This window comes from Ranitomeya variabilis, chromosome 6 (genome assembly GCF_051348905.1).
Source record: "Ranitomeya variabilis isolate aRanVar5 chromosome 6, aRanVar5.hap1, whole genome shotgun sequence".
Taxonomy (NCBI): Eukaryota; Metazoa; Chordata; class Amphibia; order Anura; family Dendrobatidae; genus Ranitomeya; species Ranitomeya variabilis.
The window spans coordinates 19,353,948-19,375,726 of record NC_135237.1 but is presented as its reverse complement, the minus strand read 5'-3'; the positions used below and the strand labels follow the sequence as shown (position 1 = coordinate 19,375,726).

The window sequence follows — 21,779 nt, the reverse complement described above, 5'->3', positions numbered from 1 at the left end:
GGCGGGATTATGTGTGGTAATGTGGTGGGGCGGGATTATCTGTGGTAATGTGGTGGGGGGCAGGATTATGTGTGGTAATGTGGTGGGGGGGCGGGATTATGTGTGGTGATGGGGTGGGGGGGTGGAATTATGTGTGGTAATGTGGTGGGGGGTGGGATTATCTGTGGTAATGTGTTGGGGGCGGGATTATCTGTAGTAATGTGGTGGGGGGTGGGATTATGTGTGGTAATGTGGTGGGGGGGTGGGATTATGTGTGGTAATGTGGTGGGGGGGCGGGATTATGTGTGGTGATGGGGTGGGGGGATGATTTTATGTGTGGTGATGGGGTGGGGGGGTGGGATTATGTGTGGTAATGTGGTGAGGGGCAGGATTATGTGTGGTAATGTGGTGGGGGGCGGGATTATCTGTAGTAATGTGGTGGGGGGCAGGATTATGTGTGGTAATGTGGTGGGGGGCGGGATTATGTGTGGTAATGTGGTGGGGGGCGGGATTATCTGTAGTAATGTGGTGGGGGGCAGGATTATGTGTGGTAATGTGGTGGGGGGCGGGATTATGTGTGGTAATGTGGTGGGGGGCGGGATTATCTGTAGTAATGTGGTGGGGGGCGGGATTATGTGTGGTAATGTGTTGGGGGCGGGATTATCTGTAGTAATGTGGTGGGGGCGGGATTATCTGTAGTAATGTGGTGGGGGGGTGGGATTATGTGTGGTAATGTGGTGGGGGGGCGGGATTATGTGTGGTGATGGGGTGGGGGGGTGGGATTATGTGTGGTAATGTGGTGGGGTGGGATTATGTGTGGTAATGTGGTGGGGTGGGATTATGTGTGGTGATGGGGTGGGGGGGTGGGATTATGTGTGGTAATGTGGTGGGGTGGGATTATGTGTGGTAATGTGGTGGGGGCGGGATTATGTGTGGTGATGTGTTGGGGCGGTGCTACTGTGTAGGGGGTGGGATTAGCGAGTAATCACGATGCCTCTTATATATATATATATAGATGATACCGTACAGAACCGGACACTGCTTAATAATGCCAATTACAGTGCCTTGTGAAAGTATTCGTCCCCCTGGAAGTTTCCAACCTTTTCCCACATGTCATGCTTCAAACATAAAGATACCAAATGTAAATTTTTGGTGAAGAATCAACAACAAGTGGAACACAATTGTGAAGTTGAATGAAATTTATTGGTTATTTTAGATTTTTGTGGAAGTTCAACTGAAAAGTGGGGCGTGCAATATTATTCGGCCCCTGTAACTTAATACTTTGTTGCGCCTCCTTTTGCTGCGATTACAAGTCACTTGGGGAATGTCTCTATCAGTTTTGTACATGGAGAGACTGAAATTCTTGCCCGTTCTTCCTTGGCAAACAGCTCGAGCTCAGTGAGGTTTGATGGAGATCGTTTGTGAACAGCAGTTTTCAGCTCTTTCCACAGATTCTCCATTGGATTGAGGTCTGGACTATGACTTGGCCATTCTAACACCTGGATACGTTTATTTGTGAACCATTCCATTGTAGATTTTGCTTTATGTTTGGGATCATTGTCTTGTTGGAAGACAAATCTCCGACCCAGTCTCAGGTCTTTTGCAGACTCCAACAGTTTTTCTTCAAGAAGGGTCCTGTATTTGGCTCCATCCTTCTTCCCATCAATTTTACCCATCTTCCCTGTCCCTGCTGAAGAAAAGCAGGCCAAACCATGATGATGCCACCACCATGTTTGACAGTGGGGATGGTGTGTTCAGGGTGATGAGCTGTGTTGCCTTTACGCCAAACATATTGTTTGGCATTGTTGCCATAAAGTTTGATTTTGGTTTCATCTGACCAGAGCACCTTCTTCCACATGTTTGGTGTCTCCCAGGTGGCTTGTTGCAAACTTTAAACGACACTTTTTATGGATATCTTTCAGAAATGGCTTTCTTCTTGCCAATCTTCCATAAAGGCCAGATTTGTGCAGTGTACGACTGATTGTTGTCCTATGGACAGACTGTCCCACCTCAGCTGTAGATCTCTGCAGTTCATCCAGAGTGATCATGGGCCTCTTGGCTGCATCTCTGATCAGTCTTCTCCTTGTTTGAGATGAAAGTTTAGAGGGACGGCCGGGTCTTGGTAGATTTGCAGTGGTATGATGCTCCTTCCATTTCTATATGATCGCTTGCACAGTGCTCCTTGGGATGTTTTTGGAAATAATTTTGTATTCAAATCCGGCTTTAGACTTCTCCACAACAGTATCACGGACCTGCCTGTTGTGTTCCTCGGTCTTCATGATGCTCTCTGTGCTTCACACAGAACCCTGAGACTATCACAGAGCAGGTGCATTTATACGGAGACTTGATCACACACAGGTGGATTATATTTATCATCATTAGGCATTTAGGACAACATTGGATCATTCAGAGATCCACAATGAACTTCTGGAGTGAAAGTAAAGGGGCCGAATAATATTGCACGCCCCACTTTTCAGTTTTTGAATTTCCACAAAAATTAAAAATAACCAATAAATTTCGTTCGGCTTCACAATTGTGTTCCACTTGTTGTTGATTCTTCACCAAAAATTTACATTTGGTATCTTTATGTTTGAAGCATGATATGTGGGAAAAGGTTGAAAAGTTCCAGGGAGCCAAATATTTTCGCAAGGCACTGTAGGAATAATACTGCCATAAAGTGTTTAAAGAAAACAAACCAAAATACACTAAGTAAACAAATAACAGTTATAAGAATTCTGTACAAAAAATATTAGGATCTATAGGGGAAATAAGTTTTGGAAGAAATCCACAGTGATGCGCCATAGCTACAGTGCCCAGGGAGACCGCCATGATGACAAACACCTAACGCCCCCCCAGTATTGAAGGGGCAGAAATCTCTGAGAGACCAAGTTACATGAAAACCCATCCGAGACTCAGAACATCCAGTACAAATATATTTACTTTAAAAAAAAAAAACGCACAGTCACACTGCTTTTTCCACTTTCCTAGTCACTTAGAATCCCTTTTTAAAATAGTGTTTTCTTACCTTTTCCAGCAGAAAAGAGAGTAAAGTAATCCGGACATGGAAGCACCACCACGTCTCCTTCTGATGCAGCGGGCCAACAGGTGATGTTATCCCAAACTCTTGGACAAGCTGAAATATATCAAAACATGTAAAGAAGAATAACTTTACTACAATTATCACATGTGCTTAATACAATGAGCAATGAATTCATATACAGTACAGTTCAGAAATTCCCCATTATGTAAAAAAGCTGCTACATTCTATATACAAGAATATAACTACTATAATACTGCCCCTATGTACAAGAATATAACTACTATAATATTGCTCCCTATGTACAAGAATATAACTACTATAATACTGCTCCTATGTACAAGAATATAACTACTATAATACTGCCCCTATGTACAAGAATATAACTACTATAATATTGCTCCCTATGTACAAGAATATAACTACTATAATACTGCTCCTATGTACAAGAATATAACTACTATAATATTGCTCCCTATGTACAAGAATATAACTACTATATAATACTGCCCGTATGTACAAGAATATAACTACTATAATACTGCTCCCTATGTACAAGAATATAACTACCATAATACTGCCCCCTATGTAGAAGAATATAACTACTATAATACTGCCCCCTATGTACAAGAATATAACTACTATAATACTGCTCCTATGTACAAGAATATAACTACTATAATATTGCTCCCTATGTACAAGAATATAACTACTATAATACTGCCCGTATGTACAAGAATATAACTACTATAATACTGCTCCCTATGTACAAGAATATAACTACCATAATACTGCCCCCTATGTAGAAGAATATAACTACTATAATACTGCTCCCTATGTACAAGAATATAACTACTATAATACTGCTCCTATGTAGAATATAACTACTATAATACTGCCCCCCATGTAGAAGAATATAACTACTATAATACTGCTCCCTATGTACAAGAATATAACTACTATAATACTGCTCCTATGTAGAATATAACTACTATAATACTGCTCCCTATGTACAAGAATATAACTACTATAATACTGCCCCTATGTACAAGAATATAACTACTATAATACTGCTCCTATGTACAAGAATATAACTACTAAAATACTGCTCCTATGTACAAGAATATAACTACTATAATACTGCCCCTATGTACAAGAATATAACTACTATAATACTGCTCCTATGTACAAGAATATAACTACTAAAATACTGCTCCTATGTACAAGAATATTACTACTATAATACTGCTCCTATGTACAAGAATATAGCTACTATAATAATGCTCCTATGTAGAAGAATATAACTACTATAATACTGCTCCTATGTAGAAGAATATAACTACTATAATACTGCTCCCTATGTGCAAGAATATAACTACTATAATACTGCCCCTATGTACAAGAATATAACTACTATAATACTGCTCCTATGTACAAGAATATAACTACTATAATACTGCTCCTATGTACAAGAATATAACTACTATAATACTGCTCCTATGTATAAGAATATAACTACTATAATACTGCCCCCTATGTACAAGAATATAACTACTATAATACTGCCCCCTATGTACAAGAATATAACTACTATAATACTGCTATGTACAAGAATATAACTACTATAATACTGCTCCTATGTAGAAGAATATAACTACTATAATACTGCTCCTATGTAGAAGAATATAACTACTATAATACTGCTCCCTATGTACAAGAATATAACTACTATAATACTGCTCCTATGTAGAAGAATATAACTACTATAATACTGCTCCTATGTACAAGAATATAACTACTATAATACTGCTCCTATGTACAAGAATATAAAAACTATAATTCTGCTCCCTATGTACAAGAATATAACTACTATAATACTGCTCCTATGTACAAGAATATAACTACTATAATACTGCTCCCTAGGTACAAGAATATAACTACTATAATACTGCTCCCTAGGTACAAGAATATAACTAATATAACTACTATAATACTGCTCCTATGTGCAAGAATATAACTACTATAATACTGAGTAAAGGTGATGAGGGAACTATTTATGGCCCTGCAAATTACAAAACTGAAGACATCAGTGTACCATTATCAGACGAATGGCCTTGTGGAAAGATTCAACATAACATTGAAGGGTATGCTTAAGAAGGTCATAGAAAAGGTTGGTCGAAACTGTGACTGCCTCCCAATATATCCACTGTTTTCTGTCCGAGAGGTTCCTAAGGCCTCTACTGAGTTTTCTCCTTTCGAACTTCTGTATGACCGACATCCACCGAATCTCCTTAATAAAGCGAAGGAAACCTAGGAAGCCGAAGTCACACACCACCGGAGCATCACTGAGAATGTCTCTCAGATGCAGGAGAGGATTGCGATGCCCATCGTAAAAGGTCATCTCCTCCAGGCACAAGAAGCTCAAGCTAGGGTCATCCAGGGTGAGGCAGTTTAACCCCAAAGACCGAGTCCTCATACTAATTCCCACCTTGGAGAGTGAGTTCTTGGCCAAGGGGCAAAAGCCTTATTAGGTGATGGAAAAGCTTGGTGAAGTGAACCATAAGATTCATCAACCGGGAAGACGTAACCACATCGATCTCATCAAGCCGTGGCAAGATGCAGAGTCCCTTGCTGTACAGAACAGGGACAGGGTGAATAAAAATCAATGTTTTTAAAAAAAAATCAAAAAAATCGGATTTTTTTGATTTAAATCGGATTTTTTTGATTTAAATCGGATTTTTTTCAATAAACTGCTTTTTGAGGAAAATATTTTACCATCCAAAGGTTCTTCCATCATGAGATAAAGCTGAGTTGTTTAACTCAGTAGAATAAAGGCTGTATATGTGTAACATTCACAATGCCATGCTCTTCCAGAGGTTTCTGTAGGATTAGTGGGCAGTTTCTCTCCTATATTATCACAGACGCTCGCTTTACTTACGCAGTTCTCAAAACTGAATTTGACTCCGCAGAGGTCCCAGCCTCTTCTTCACGGCAAAAATGTTACAACATGAACAGAGTTGAGAAAAAGACCTTAATCCTATTGTTCTACAAACCTATGAATACAGAATCAACCCCTTCAGTGCCAAGTCCAAGAAGTTAGACAATATGTTTCTGATTGTTTGGAGTGGAATAGATCTGCACAACACAAGAAGAATGTGAATCTAAGTGTTTTGAGGAGGAAGGGCAAGCAGACAAAAAAATGAAAGTGAAACTTTGAGCACAATACTGCAGCATAGCCACAGACAGACAAGTCTGGATCTGTTTGTGTGTACGATCTGAGGTTTATTACATTCTTTCCTTATAATGGCAGCAGGCCGTAAAAGAGACCCAGTTTGGGAATATTTTAATGAAGCTCCTTCGCCTATCGGTAAGGCAGGCATGCGTGCAAAATGCAAACGATGCAACAAAGAGATGCAAGGCCTGGTGGTGCGAATGAGGCAACATCATGAGAAGTGCGGTGATGAAGATGACCAAAGAAACACTTCACTATCAACATCTTCATTTCCCTTCTGGTTGCAGTTTTCATAATGTGATTTCAAACGGCAAACAAGTCCTTGGATATCCTTTTGACAGTATTTGCACTTTGCTCTTGCACCTTTCTTTCCAAGATCTGCTGCTGGCATCTCAACAAAATGAACCCAAATAGGGTCTCTCTTACGACCTGCCATGGCTCACACAGATCACTTATGAAGTTTGATTGTTACTACAGCCAAGTACTGCTGACTATCCAACAAGTTTGGGCATGTCAACTGAATGGAAAAAGAAACTAAACCAAAAGTGAAACCAAGCTAGAAGTGTGGAATTAAAGGGGCAGTATGAACAAAATGTGGAGGCTATTAATAGTTTATACAATTAAGACATGCTGCTTTTAAACACCTACCTATTGCCATATAGTAAAACAAAAAAGATTTTTACTTACTTTGGGGTCCCCCCCTCACCCTGGCGTTAGATCGTTGCCCCTAGTTTCGTCCGTGTAACTATGGGCGCACATGCGCACTGCTCTCACTTCTCATTTTAATCGTGATTTATATTAAAAAAAACCTTTTGATTTAAATCAGTGATTTAAATCATGATTAAAATCATGATTTAAATCGATCCGATTTAAATAGAAAAAAATCTTTTGATTTAAATCGTGATTTAAATCATGATTTAAATCGGCGTGATTTAAATCAATCCACCCTGAACAGGGACCTCTTCTCAGATTTGCCAGGGGTGTACAAAGGTCATAGAACATGAGGTCCTGACGGAACCCCATGTGTGGGTGAACTTGAAGCCCTATTGAATTCCCAAGGCATGACGAGAGCTGATTTCCAAGGAAGTAAGTTGTATGTCGAAAATCACTGAGGAATCCAAGAGCGGATGATCTAGCCCGATTGTCCTGGTTCCAAAACCCAATGCCAAATCGAGATTCTGTAACAACTATAGGACTCTGAATGAAGTCTCCAAGTGTGACACATATGCGATGCCACATGTTGATGTGGTGATCGAGAAACTTGGGCCGGCAAGATACATAACCACCATGGATTTAACTAAGAGATATTGACAAATACCCATGTCACAAGAAGCAAAGGAGAAGATCGCTTTTTCTACGCCCGACGGATGCTTCCAATACATCTGAATGCTATTTGGACTGCAGGGAGCCCCGGCCGCCTTCCAGAGGGCCATGGACCAGATCCTTCCATAAGAATTACTTTGTGGCATACCTGGACGATAATATAATATAATCTTCCGTTCGGATTGGGGAAGTAACCTGGGAAAGGTCCAGACAGTGCTTGATGCTCTTAGGAAGATGTGGATTTTGATAAATCACCAAAAATGTGCCATGGGGAAAGAAAAAGCCAAATACCTAGGACATGTAGTAGGTAAAGGCGAGAGCAATCACCAGAACAGGAAAGTGGACGCAATCCAAAACCGTACGAGACCGCTCTCAAAGGAGCAAGTTAGAGCCATTCTAATAATTGTGGGGTACTACAGGAGATTCATCCCAAACATTGCCATGATGGCCACATCCCTGACTGACCTCCTTAAGAGACTAAATCAACTATGGCCAGATGAACTGTGGAGGAGGAGATGGCCTTTCAAGAACTGAAAATGGCTCTGCATACACAGCCGATCCTTGTTGCCCTTGACTTCAAGAAGGAATTTGTACTCCAGACAGATGCCTCAGAAGTCGGTTAAGGAGCAGTCCTTTCTCAGAAAATCCACGGGGATGAGCGCCCCATTTTCTACTGGAGTAGGAATCTGGTGGCATGCGAAAATAATTATTCCACAGTAGAAAAAGGAATGCTTGGCCATAAAGTGGGTGATGGACACATTACGACACTATCTGTTAGGGTGAAAATTTAAATTAGTATCAGACCATGCCTCAGGTGGATGAGAGAGAAAAAGGGGAACAATTCTCGACATACTCACTGGTTTCTAACCCTTCAGGATTTCAGCTTCCATATGGAACACAGAGTCAGGAGGCTACATGGTAATGCCGATGCCCTCTAGAGAATTCCGTGTCTAGTAGTGAAACATGCCAAGCCACACAGCTTTAGGCAGAGGAAGAGGCATGTGAGGTGGCTTCCGGACACATAGTTGATGGGAGTTATGTATCACAGAGGTGGTTGTCATCTGTGATGTAAACCTGGAGTATCAATCTAGTGCATGGTACTAAGAGGCTTGTTTGGTGCATCTGGGCCAGGTTTTATGGGCAGCTGAGAGATGGGCGTTTCTGGCTGTCCACTTACCCCTTCTGTGGGTGTTTTTCACATGTCAAAATGGAGTGTGTTGTTTGACATGTGGTCTGTGTGTGTGGATGAAGACGCCTCCTGTGCGTTATCTCCAGAATGAGACAGTATACTGGATGCGATCCAGCCTGTGTGACCAGGACTGGCCTAAAGAGATTTTGTCAAGAACTGTTTAATATGTTTTGCCTGGAAGGTCGTTTATTTTGCTTTTGCCTATGGCTGATTTATGAAGCACCACAAAACCAGCATGGACATTTAAATGGAAACGTTTCCTGTGTTGCCTCACGACGCCACCAAGTGGCAATCCCACACCCTCTACTTCACCTTTACGCAATTTATGGCCACAGAATGCTAGGCTTGATAGGGAATAAATTGAATGTGTACAGTTCATCAAACTACAGCTGCATAAGATTACGAAAAGGAAAATCACCACGACCCACTCATTCATGCGGAATACAATGAGCGATGAGATGGAATTTCTATTTACGGCATGGTGGCGGTGTGCAGATCCCATCGCTGCTGCATCTCTTCTATCAGATCTCAAACCTCATACTACTCCACTTTTGCAAGGTATTGTTTCTTTCATGATTTGAAAAATTTACAGAAGTGGAAAAGCAGTGAAGACAATTTGTGATTTTCCATCAAGATGAGGGAAAATCCATTATCTCTCAGCACATGAGTTCTGCGCCACTTATCAATGAATTAAAAGTATTTCCTTCAGATAGAGACAGGCTATTATAATGTCTGATCAGGAAGAAAAATAATTGGACATCAAACCACTGTGCAGTTATCTGATCATAATTAGAAAGATTAAACAATCAACATGATTAAAGCTTCAGCTAGGGTGCGAGCACTGTGCCCTGTCACATAGCGTGACTGCAACCATATGTGCACATTTCTAAAATACTGCACCCCATGTAAAAGAATATAACTATTATAATACTGCTCCTATGTACGAGAATATAACTACTATAATACTGCTCCTATGTACAAGAATATAACTACTATAATACTGCCCCTATGTACAAGAATATAACTACTATAATACTGCTCCTATGTACAAGAATATAACTACTATAATACTGCTCCTATGTACAAGAATATATCTACTATAATACTGCTCCTATGTAAAAGAATATACTATAATACTGCCCTTATGTCCAAGAATATGACTACTATAATACTGCCCCTATGTCCCAGAATATAACTACTATAATACAGCTCCTATGTACAAGAATATAACTACTATAATACTGCTCCTATGTACAAGAAATATAACTACTATAATACTGCCCTTATGTCCAAGAATATGACTACTATAATACTGCCCCTATGTCCAAGAATATGACTACTATAATACTGCTCCTATGTACAAGAATATAACTACTATAATACTGCTCCTATGTACAAGAAATTTAACTACTATAATACTGCCCTTATGTCCAAGATTATGACTACTATAATACTGCCCCTATGTCCAAGAATATGACTACTGTAATACTGCTCCTATGTACAAGAATATAACTACTATAATACTGCTCCTATGTACAAGAATATAACTACTATAATACTGCCTCCTATGTACAAGAATATAACTACTATAATACTGCTCCGATGTACAAGAATATAACTACTATAATACTGCTCCCATGTACAAGAATATAACTACTATAATACTGCTCCCCATGTACAAGAATATAACTACTATAATACTGCTCCTATGTACCAGAATATAACTACTATAATACTGCTCCTATGTACAAGAATATAACTACTATAATACTGCCTCCTATGTACAAGAATATAACTACTATAATACTGCCCCTATGTACAAGAATATAACTACTGTAATACTGCTCCTATGTACAAGAATATAACTACTATAATACTGCTCCTATGTACAAGAATATAACTACTATAATACTGCTCCCCATGTACAAGAATATAACTACTATAATACTGCTCCTATGTACAAGAATATAACTACTATAATACTGCTCCTATGTACAAGAATATAACTACTATAATACTGCCCCTATGTACAAGAATATAACTACTATAATACTGCTCCTATGTACAAGAATATAACTACTATAATACTGCTCCTATGTACAAGAATATAACTACTATAATACTGCTCCCCATGTACAAGAATATAACTACTATAATACTGCTCCTATGTACAAGAATATAACTACTATAATACTGCTCCTATGTACAAGAATATAACTACTATAATACTGCCTCCTATGTACAAGAATATAACTACTATAATACTGCTCCGATGTACAAGAATATAACTACTATAATACTGCTCCTATGTACAAGAATATAGCTACTATAATACTGCCTCCTATGTACAAGAATATAACTACTATAATACTGCTCCCCATGTACAAGAATATAACTACTATAATACTGCCCCTATGTACAAGAATATAACTACTGTAATACTGCTCCCCATGTACAAGAATATAACTACTATAATACTGCCCCTATGTTCAAGAATATAACTACTATAATACTGCCCCTATGTTCAAGAATATAACTACTATAATACTGCCCCTATGTACAAGAATATAACTACTATAATACTGCTCCTATGTACAAGAATATAACTACTATAATACTGCTCCTATGTACAAGAATATAACTACTATAATACTGCTCCCCATGTACAAGAATATAACTACTATAATACTGCTCCTATGTACAAGAATATAACTACTATAATACTGCTCCTATGTACAAGAATATAACTACTATAATACTGCTCCCCATGTGCAAGAATATAACTACTATAATACTGCTCCGATGTACAAGAATATAACTACTATAATACTGCTCCTATGTACAAGAATATAGCTACTATAATACTGCCTCCTATGTACAAGAATATAACTACTATAATACTGCTCCTATGTACAAGAATATAACTACTATAATACTGCTCCCATGTACAAGAATATAACTACTATAATACTGCCCCTATGTACAAGAATATAACTACTATAATACTGCTCCCCATGTACAAGAATATAACTACTATAATACTGCCCCTATGTACAAGAATATAACTACTATAATACTGCCCCTATGTACAAGAATATAATATTATAATACTGCTCGCTATGTACAGGAATATAACTACTATAATACTGCTCCTATGTACAAGAATATAACTACTATTATACTGCTCCTATGTACAAGAATATAACTACTATAATACTGCTCCTATGTACAAGAATATAACTACTATAATACTGCCCCTATGTACAAGAATATAACTACTATAATACTGCCACTATGTACAGGAATATAACTACTATAATACTGCCCCCTATGTACATGAATATAACTACTATAATACTGCCCCCTATGTACAAGAATATCACTACTATAATACTGCTCCTATGTACAAGAATATAACTACTATAATACTGCCCCTATGTACAAGAATATAACTACTATTATACTGCTCCTATGTACAAGAAAATAACTACTATAATACTGCTCCTATGTACAAGAATATAACTACTATAATACTGCCCCTATGTACAAGAATATAACTACTATAATACTGCCACTATGTACAGGAATATAACTACTATAATACTGCCCCCTATGTACATGAATATAACTACTATAATACTGCCCCCTATGTACAAGAATATCACTACTATAATACTGCTCCTATGTACAAGAATATAACTACTATAATACTGCCCCTATGTACAAGAATATAACTACTATAATACTGCCCCTATGTACAAGAATATAACTACTATAATACTGCCCCTATGTACAAGAATATAACTACTATAATACTGCCCCAATGTACAAGAATATAACTACTATAATACTGCTCCTATGTACAAGAATATATCTACTATAATACTGCCCCCTATGTACAACAATATAACTACTATAATACTGCTCCTATGTACAAGAATATAACTACTATAATACTGCTCCCTATGTACAAGAATATAACTACTATAATACTGCCCCCTATGTACAAGAATATAACTACTATAATACTGATCCTATGTACAAGAATATAACTACTATAATACTGCCCCTATGTACAAGAATATAACTACTATAATACTGCTCCTATGTACATGAATATAACTACTATAATACTGCCCCTATGTACAAGAATATAACTACTATAATACTGCTCCTATGTACATGAATATAACTACTATAATACTGCTCCTATGTACAAGAATATAACTACTATAATACTGCCCCTATGTACAAGAATATAACTACTATAATACTGCTCCTATGTACATGAATATAACTACTATAATACTGCTCCTATGTACAAGAATATAACTACTATAATACTGCTCCTATGTACATGAATATAACTACTATAATACTGCCCCTATGTACAAGAATATAACTACTATAATACTGCTCCTATGTACATGAATATAACTACTATAATACTGCCTCCTATGTACAGGAATATAACTACTATAATACTGCTCCTATATACAAGAATATAACTACTATAATACTGCCCCTATGTACAAGAATATAACTACTATAATACTGCTCCTATGTACATGAATATAACTACTATAATACTGCTCCTATATACAAGAATATAACTACTATAATACTGCCCCTATGTACAAGAATATAACTACTATAATACTGTTCCTATGTACAAGAATATAACTACTATAATACTGCCCCTATGTACAAGAATATAACTACTATAATACTGTTCCTATGTACATGAATATAACTACTATAATACTGCCCCTATGTACAAGAATATAACTACTATAATACTGCTCCTATGTACATGAATATAACTACTATAATACTGCTCCTATGTACATGAATATAACTACTATAATACTGCTCCTATGTACAAGAATATAACTACTATAATACTGCCCCCTATGTACAAGAATATAACTACTATAATACTGCCCCTATGTACAAGAATATAACTACTATAATACTGCTCCTATGTACATGAATATAACTACTATAATACTGCTCCTATGTACAAGAATATAACTACTATAATACTGCTCCTATGTACATGAATATAACTACTATAATACTGCCCCTATGTACAAGAATATAACTACTATAATACTGCTCCTATGTACATGAATATAACTACTATAATACTGCCTCCTATGTACAGGAATATAACTACTATAATACTGCTCCTATATACAAGAATATAACTACTATAATACTGCCCCTATGTACAAGAATATAACTACTATAATACTGCTCCTATGTACATGAATATAACTACTATAATACTGCTCCTATATACAAGAATATAACTACTATAATACTGCCCCTATGTACAAGAATATAACTACTATAATACTGTTCCTATGTACAAGAATATAACTACTATAATACTGCTCCTATGTACATGAATATAACTACTATAATACTGCTCCTATGTACAAGAATATAACTACTATAATACTGCTCCTATGTACAAGAATATAACTACTATAATACTGCCCCTATGTACAAGAATATAACTACTATAATACTGTTCCTATGTACAAGAATATAACTACTATAATACTGCTCCTATGTACATGAATATAACTACTATAATACTGCTCCTATGTACAAGAATATAACTACTATAATACTGTTCCTATGTACAAGAATATAACTACTATAATACTGCTCCTATGTACATGAATATAACTACTATAATACTGCTCCTATGTACAAGAATATAACTACTATAATACTGCTCCTATATACAAGAATATAACTACTATAATACTGCCCCTATGTACAAGAATATAACTACTATAATACTGTTCCTATGTACAAGAATATAACTACTATAATACTGCTCCTATGTACATGAATATAACTACTATAATACTGCTCCTATGTACAAGAATATAACTACTATAATACTGTTCCTATGTACAAGAATATAACTACTATAATACTGCTCCTATGTACAAGAATATAACTACTATAATACTGCCCCATGTACAAGTATATAACTAATATAATACTGCCCCTTGTACAAGAATATAACTACTATAATACTGCTCCTATGTACAAGAATATAACTACTATAATACTGCTCCTATGTACAAGAATATAACTACTATAATACTGCCCCTATGTACAAGAATATAACTACTATAATACTGTTCCTATGTACATGAATATAACTACTATAATACTGCTCCTATGTACAAGAATATAACTACTATAATACTGCCTCTTGTGGACAGAAATATGGATCTGAACGTTCAGTCCACATATTTCTGATTTTTTTGTGAATTTCGTTTGCATCTTTGAATTTTACAAGGAGTCAGAAGAATAAGAATCTTTGTAAATTAATCTACTCTGTGGATTGTTTTGTATTTTCAGTCTTTTTGACGCATTGTATAAACTTCACTTCTTGTCATTTTCCCTTTTTGCAGCCCTGGTCTTGGAGGACGGGATGTGAAGTCTGCAGTCGGTAGACTGGATTTGTTAATGATCGGGCATCTAATCCGGGTTTAGTGATGAGAATTATAGATGAGGAAGTAAAAAGAACGACTCTGGGAAGAGAGTACAAAAATGATGATCATGGGAGACAACTGTAACCAACCAAGAGCTCATATTTGACCATTTGCTACAACAATTTTTTTTTTTTCAAAAATTTACTGAAGACTCTTTAATAAGTCCAACCAGTCTCCGTGTAAAGCTGATTACTACCATTATGGCTAATGCAGCTTTTCCCCTTTAGATCAGACATATTGATCCTGCTAAAATACTTTTCAAACTTTTTTTTTTATTTTTTGCTGATATTAAAGGTATTTTGCTCTTGAAGATGAGAACGGATCTCCCCTGAGAAAAGCCCATTAACGTTAGAAGCAATTAGTATTTATCAATCTTCGCTATTTTCCCACTTCCTGAAGTCATTCTGCTAATTACAATTATTTCCTGTGCCGACATTCCGACGGTAATTATCGGGCCGGCCAGTGGTCCAGCAGTCCATGTCTCGGCCCTCTGCTTGTTTATCACCACGAATCTCCTATCTAATACACAGAGCGTCGTTAATCAGCCATGTTTATTTGGAAACGTCACCGACGCTAATAGAGAGATGAGTCGCGGCCAAAAAGTTAGAAAAAAATTACATAAAAAACGTTCTAAAATTTGGACGACTTGCACTTTCTCACCGAAGAGAAACAAATAGAATATTTGATAAAACAAATAATGTGGATGATTGCGCTGGAACCGAGTAAACCGGGCTGCGCGGGATTGTCTGGCATCAATCTATGTATAGAGGAACTTTAAAGGGCTTTATACTAAAAAAAATGTCTAAAATATGTCACAAAATGTCAGCTCTTCAGTCCTCAATTAAAATGTAAAATGTTTGGATGACAACTACCAATGGTTACAGTAACAGGGGTCAGTATTGCCTTACTCAAAAGGTGCAGAATTGTCCTCTATGTACAGAAAAGTATGTGCCCCCTCCTCATCTCCACCAGGGGCTTTTCTGACCTCCCATGTTACATCCATAATCATTAATATGGCCGACCCCTGATAACGACCCATAGCATTATCCTCGGCATGCTCCATGCTCGGCACATTCTCCTCTGGAAGCATTTCAGGCTGAGTTGTAATAGGAGGAAGAGTTCATTTTAGAGCGGGCAGTCCTTTTCAGGGCTACATATTTTCTTTTCCCTATTAATACTGGAAAATTTGCCTGCATATTATATAGCTAACTTAACCCCTTAATGACCGCCAATACGTCTTTTAACTGACCTGAGATATAAGAGAATATCATCCCCATACAGGTGACAATCCAGCAGCTGTTGGCTGTACACTATAGTTGACAACTTGCTGTATAAGCCATTATCCGTGTTTGCACCATCCAAATCTGTTTAACCCCTTAGATGCTGCTGTAAATAGTGACTACTTCATTATAATGGTTATCAGAGTGTGGGGGCTTCCTCTTTATCCCAATTGGTGCCCTCAGATCATGATTTTGTGGTCCTGATGTTTGCCATGGCAACTCATGACCAAATAGCGGTCTTAGAGTCTGCCAGCTATAGTAATCTGTTCAGAAGTTAGAGGCATTTAGGTGGTAAATATACATATTTTAATTTCTGTCATACCACTTTGCATTAATTCCTGAAAAGCACCTGAAGGGTTAATAAACTAGCTGTCTGCAGTTTTCAATATGTCAGGGGTGCTGTTTCTAAAATGGTATAACTTTTGGGGTTTTTCCAATATATGGGACCCCTAAAGTTACTTCAAACATGGATAAGTCCGTAAAAAATAAATTTTGTAAATTTCATTGAAAAAAATGAAAAATTACTGCTACATTTTTAAACCTCCTAAAATGCTAATAAAATAAAATAACATTTTACAAATGATGCTGATGTAAAGCCGACATGTGATAAATGTTATTTATTTATGTTTTGCTATGGTATGACTATCTGGATTAAAGGGATAATCATTCAAAGTTTGAAAATTGCAAATTTTTTTACATTTTTCTCAAATTTCTGATATTTATTTATAAATAAACACAAAACATATCAACCTAAATTTACCATTATCATAAAGTATAATGTGTCATGTAAAACAATCTCAAAATCACAGGGATTTGTTGAAGCGTTCCAGAGTTATTACCACATAAATTGACACTGGTCAGATTTCAAAAATTTGGCTCCGTCACTAAGGGGTTAAAAAATGCACAAGGCGTGTGGTAAGGGACGGGAAGTGGACGTGCTGCTGATGGTGCACGCAGAGGCCGAGGTCGTGGGACAAGTAAAACTGTGCCTGCTGCGGGAGCAAAATACGCTCATCCACAAGACCTAGCTTCTTGTCCCACTTTGCAGTAGGGAGCAGGACACCACTTCTGAAACCAGAACAGTGTGAACACATAGTCGGTTGGATGGCAGATAATGCTTCCAGTCTGTGTCCCAGCACCACCTTGTCTTCCATACGGTCCAGTCTTACCAGCCAAGAGTCTGGACTACATAATCCTCACTTTGGTTCACACACCACATGCCGTCTTCCCCATGCTGTTCCCATTCCATTTGACTGCTGTTTCCGTCCATTTCAGTGATTTTCCTGCCCCCACAGATCTCCTGGGAGGGTCTGCCAGAAAAATGCTCGAGTTTCCCATTGATTTCCATTATACTCGTTACGAGTCTGACTTGCTCGATTCGCGTACCGAGCAATCGAGTATTTTAGTATATCAGATCAAAAGCTAACCCCTTATTGCAATGCCCATGATCAGTAAATATAAGTCAGATGTATAAAGAAAATATATATGATCAGGCATTAATATTTTAGTGCTCACTCATCCCTACTCCTCCAGAGTCCAGTGGTGGCAGCTTTACACCACTTCTCAGCATTGTGCTTGGTGATGTACGGCTGCCTGCAGCTGCTCGGCCATGAAGCTCTCCGTGGGGGTGCAGTGTTTGTGCTGATGTTATACCAGAGGAGGTCTGGACTCTGAAGTTATGGGGGCAGCAGAGCGGTAACTTTTCTGCCCTCTGCTCCTCAGCACTCGGCCCCCGGCTCTGTAACGTTACGGGGTCCGCACTTCATGGCTGAGTTGCTGTGGCTCCTTCCAGTAATTAATAATATCACTCACAAGTGATGGGGAAGATTCAGGAGGAAGAAATGTCCTGGACGGACTTGTTTCCCCGGAGGGTCCTATTACAGGAATCAGTGAGCTCTGTGCCACCGGCCGCTCTGTCACATGGTAGTAAAAGCAGACGGCCTATTGGGGGGCCGGAGGTTATACACCGGGGGCCAGACTATATACACCAAGCGCAAGGGGAAGGAGGGTATAAACAGAGAATGGGGACTGAAAATTATAAACCATGGGTGATGGGGCTGGATGTTAAACACTGGGGAAGATGAGGGGTTGGATGTTATTCACCAGGGGCAGGGGGCCACACGTTATACACTAGGGGTGAGGGGCCGGAGGTTATATACCAGGGGGTGAGGGGCTGTAGATTATACACAGAAGACTAGTGGCTGGAAATTATAAACCATGGGTGATGGGGCTGGATGTTAAACACTGAGGAAGATGAAGGGTTGGATGTTATTCACCAAGTGCGAGGGGCCAGATGTTATACACCGGGGGTGAGAGGCTGGATGTTATACACTAGGAGCGAGGGGCCGGAGGTTATATACCAGGGGTGTGAGGGGCTGTAGATAATACACAGGGGATGAGTGGCCGGAAATTATAAACCAGGGGCGATGGGCCGTAGTTATACACTACGAGCGATGGGGCAAATGTGATATACTGGGGGTAATGGGACTGAACGAGAAACCGGATTTTAGTCATTGACACACAAATCCCAATATTTTTCACTATACAGTGTATTTCCTTCTGGTTGACTCTCTGATTATGTTGCCCATGTCAGTCTTCACTGTCATTTCAGAATTTTATTCATGACGCCGAAGGATTTATCCCTGGGACGCAGACGATATGAATTGGAAAGAAGTTGTATCAAACGTAAACATAAATATTGATAGAATGTTTCTGTCATCCGCACACAATGTATCGATCTGAGGATTTCTCACGCAGATAATTAGAGGGGACGTTCATGGATCACTTGTGATTGTACATTCCGCATAGTGCGGGTGCTGGTGACCCTGATTTCGGTGCTGGTGACCCCGATTTCGCTCCCCTGATACATTCCCTTTGATTTCCCTTTGATGTAGTAAAGCCTCCACATTGCACCATCCTATAAATCAGCAGAGAAGCCTAATTAAAAAGAGAATGGCGGCCATAATACCGGGATCCTAGGACTCCCCGGGGAGCCAGAACTCCTAACACCATGAACATTACTTAGTAGATAATTGCTGTGTGCACAGGCACTTACAGTGAAGGCCGGGTAAAATCACTCAGCTTCACTTAACCCCTCGTCACCCTCCACCACTGGGCATGCCCACAATGCCACAGATCCCCTATGGGAGGGAATCCTATGGGGGGGTGTTAGTTCAGGTCACCTTCCTCTTATGTGGGGGTCTGCATTTAGCATCGGTGTACAAAACACATGACAGATCTTCTCTATCTGCTGCACAGGAGACTGCCCTGACATCCCGCACAGACTGATAAGTTAATTTCATAGGAAGTCAATTAATGTTTTTTTCCCCCATGACATAAATACATATGTAAAAAAAAAACAAAAAAAAAAACAAGGAAATGGATCTGGCACACCAACCCAAAATAAAATATAGAAACAATTTATTTTGGCATGTCAAACATGAGAGACGCCTGGCGCATAGCAAGCGCCCTTACTCATGGGATATAAAACAAACAAAAGACATGAAACTATATAAGGCTAGGTTCACATTGCGTTAGGGCAATCCGTTTAGCGCTAGCACTAGCGGATTGCGCTAACGCAATGTTTTTTTAGGGGCCGCGTTAGGGGTCGCGTTAACGTCCCCGCTCTCGCAGATCCCCGATCTGCGAGAGCGGGGAACGGACCTCGGGCGCGCCGCGGACGCTGCAAGCAGCGTCCGAGGCGCGTCACAGAAGAACGGCACATCGCTAGCGCGAGCCGAAAAAGGCACGCGCTAGTGATGCGCTGCAGGAGAAATTTACATTGCTGTCAATGGGCACGCTAACGGACCCGTTGCACGGCGTTAATTGCGACATTTTCGCCGTGCAACGCTGTCCGTTAGCGATCACCCATTAACGCAATGTGAACCCAGCTTAAGACAAAGGCACCAATCAGAAACATATACATAATTCCATAAACTGCACATAGCCAACTAGCTCTGTGTATGCCGTTTGGTTTTTAAATGTTTTTAATGTATGTCTCACCTTGCTGTGTGTATTAATAAAGTAAATATTTTTTCATGGTGATCCCATTGATATGCATATCTTTTTTCTTGTTCAGACTCAATTGCTTTTTATATGCATGTGGCTGATCCCTGACTAAAATTGTTTCAGTGGTGCCCGCCATTTTCTTTGTACATAATTCCATAAACTAAGCACCAGTTGTTACAAATTGAAAGAAAATGGAAAAAGAAAAAATAAAGAAAAATGGATTGAAACCTTGATATATAAAACTGATCATATCTTGAATTCATTCCTTTAGGATATTTATTTAGTATCAAGTTTTAAAATCCAAAAGGCTTCGCGTGTTGTGAGCAATTTTTGTTTATTACCTCCTCTAATTGGGATATATATATTTTTTCAAAAGCAAAAAAACGTCAACTAGGAGACATCTCCTATATGAATATTTACAAAATGCCTGGCGGCACCCGAATAAGGCGCATTCTTATTATGAATATTGGTCAAATGTTCAGCAATTCATTTTTTTATTTTACGAGTGCTACACCCAATGTGATTGATCCCACATGACAAACAACAAATACAATAAATCACATACTGGGTATCGCAATTAATAAATGAAGTGATATCATATGCTTTGCCATCCGGAGAATGAAAAACTTTAGTTTTGTCTAATGCATGAACACAAACGTTACATAACATAAATGGTATCTTTGATGGAACCAAGGACCTGGGTTTATTAGAGGCTTACGGTAATTAAATGAACGTTTGATATTATAACAATTATACCCCCTGTCCCGTAAACGTTTTCTAATAACTTTGGTTTCCCGAAAAAAACAACAAATCCTGATCAGAACAAATACGCCTGGCTCTATTGAACTCCCCATAAGGAATTGCCTTAATAGTATGATAAGGATGGGAAGATGATGATAAAAGAATGGAATTGCCAGAATTATCCTTCCTGTAAAGGGCAGTGTGAACACGATGGGTAACAGGGTCTCCCATTAAGTAAATGTCTAAAAACGGAATTTGTACCTCCAAATTGCTAATTGTGAAAGAAAAATATTTAGAATTGAGAGTCCTCAGTGCTTGATACCTTTTAATGGCTGACTGAGAAGATGGTAACAAATTGCAGCTTTCGAGACTACACAGGTCTGTTGATCAGGCATAGATAAAGAGACCTGAGTAATCCCGAAAGCTGCAATTTGTTACTATCTTCTCAGTTAGCCATTAAAAGGTA

At 38.5% G+C, this 21,779-nt stretch overlaps 1 protein-coding gene across 2 annotated transcripts in view; it reads right to left on the bottom strand.

Moving 5' to 3' along the window:
- LOC143781395 (vasoactive intestinal polypeptide receptor-like) overlaps nucleotides 1-21,779 on the bottom strand; it is a 236,175-nt gene that overhangs the window by 100,328 nt on the left and 114,068 nt on the right. For both annotated transcript variants that reach the window (XM_077267989.1, XM_077267988.1), the window contains exon 3: nucleotides 3,005-3,112. In XM_077267989.1, the coding sequence (XP_077124104.1) occupies nucleotides 3,005-3,112 (108 nt within the window). The remainder of the gene's footprint in view (nucleotides 1-3,004; nucleotides 3,113-21,779) is intronic.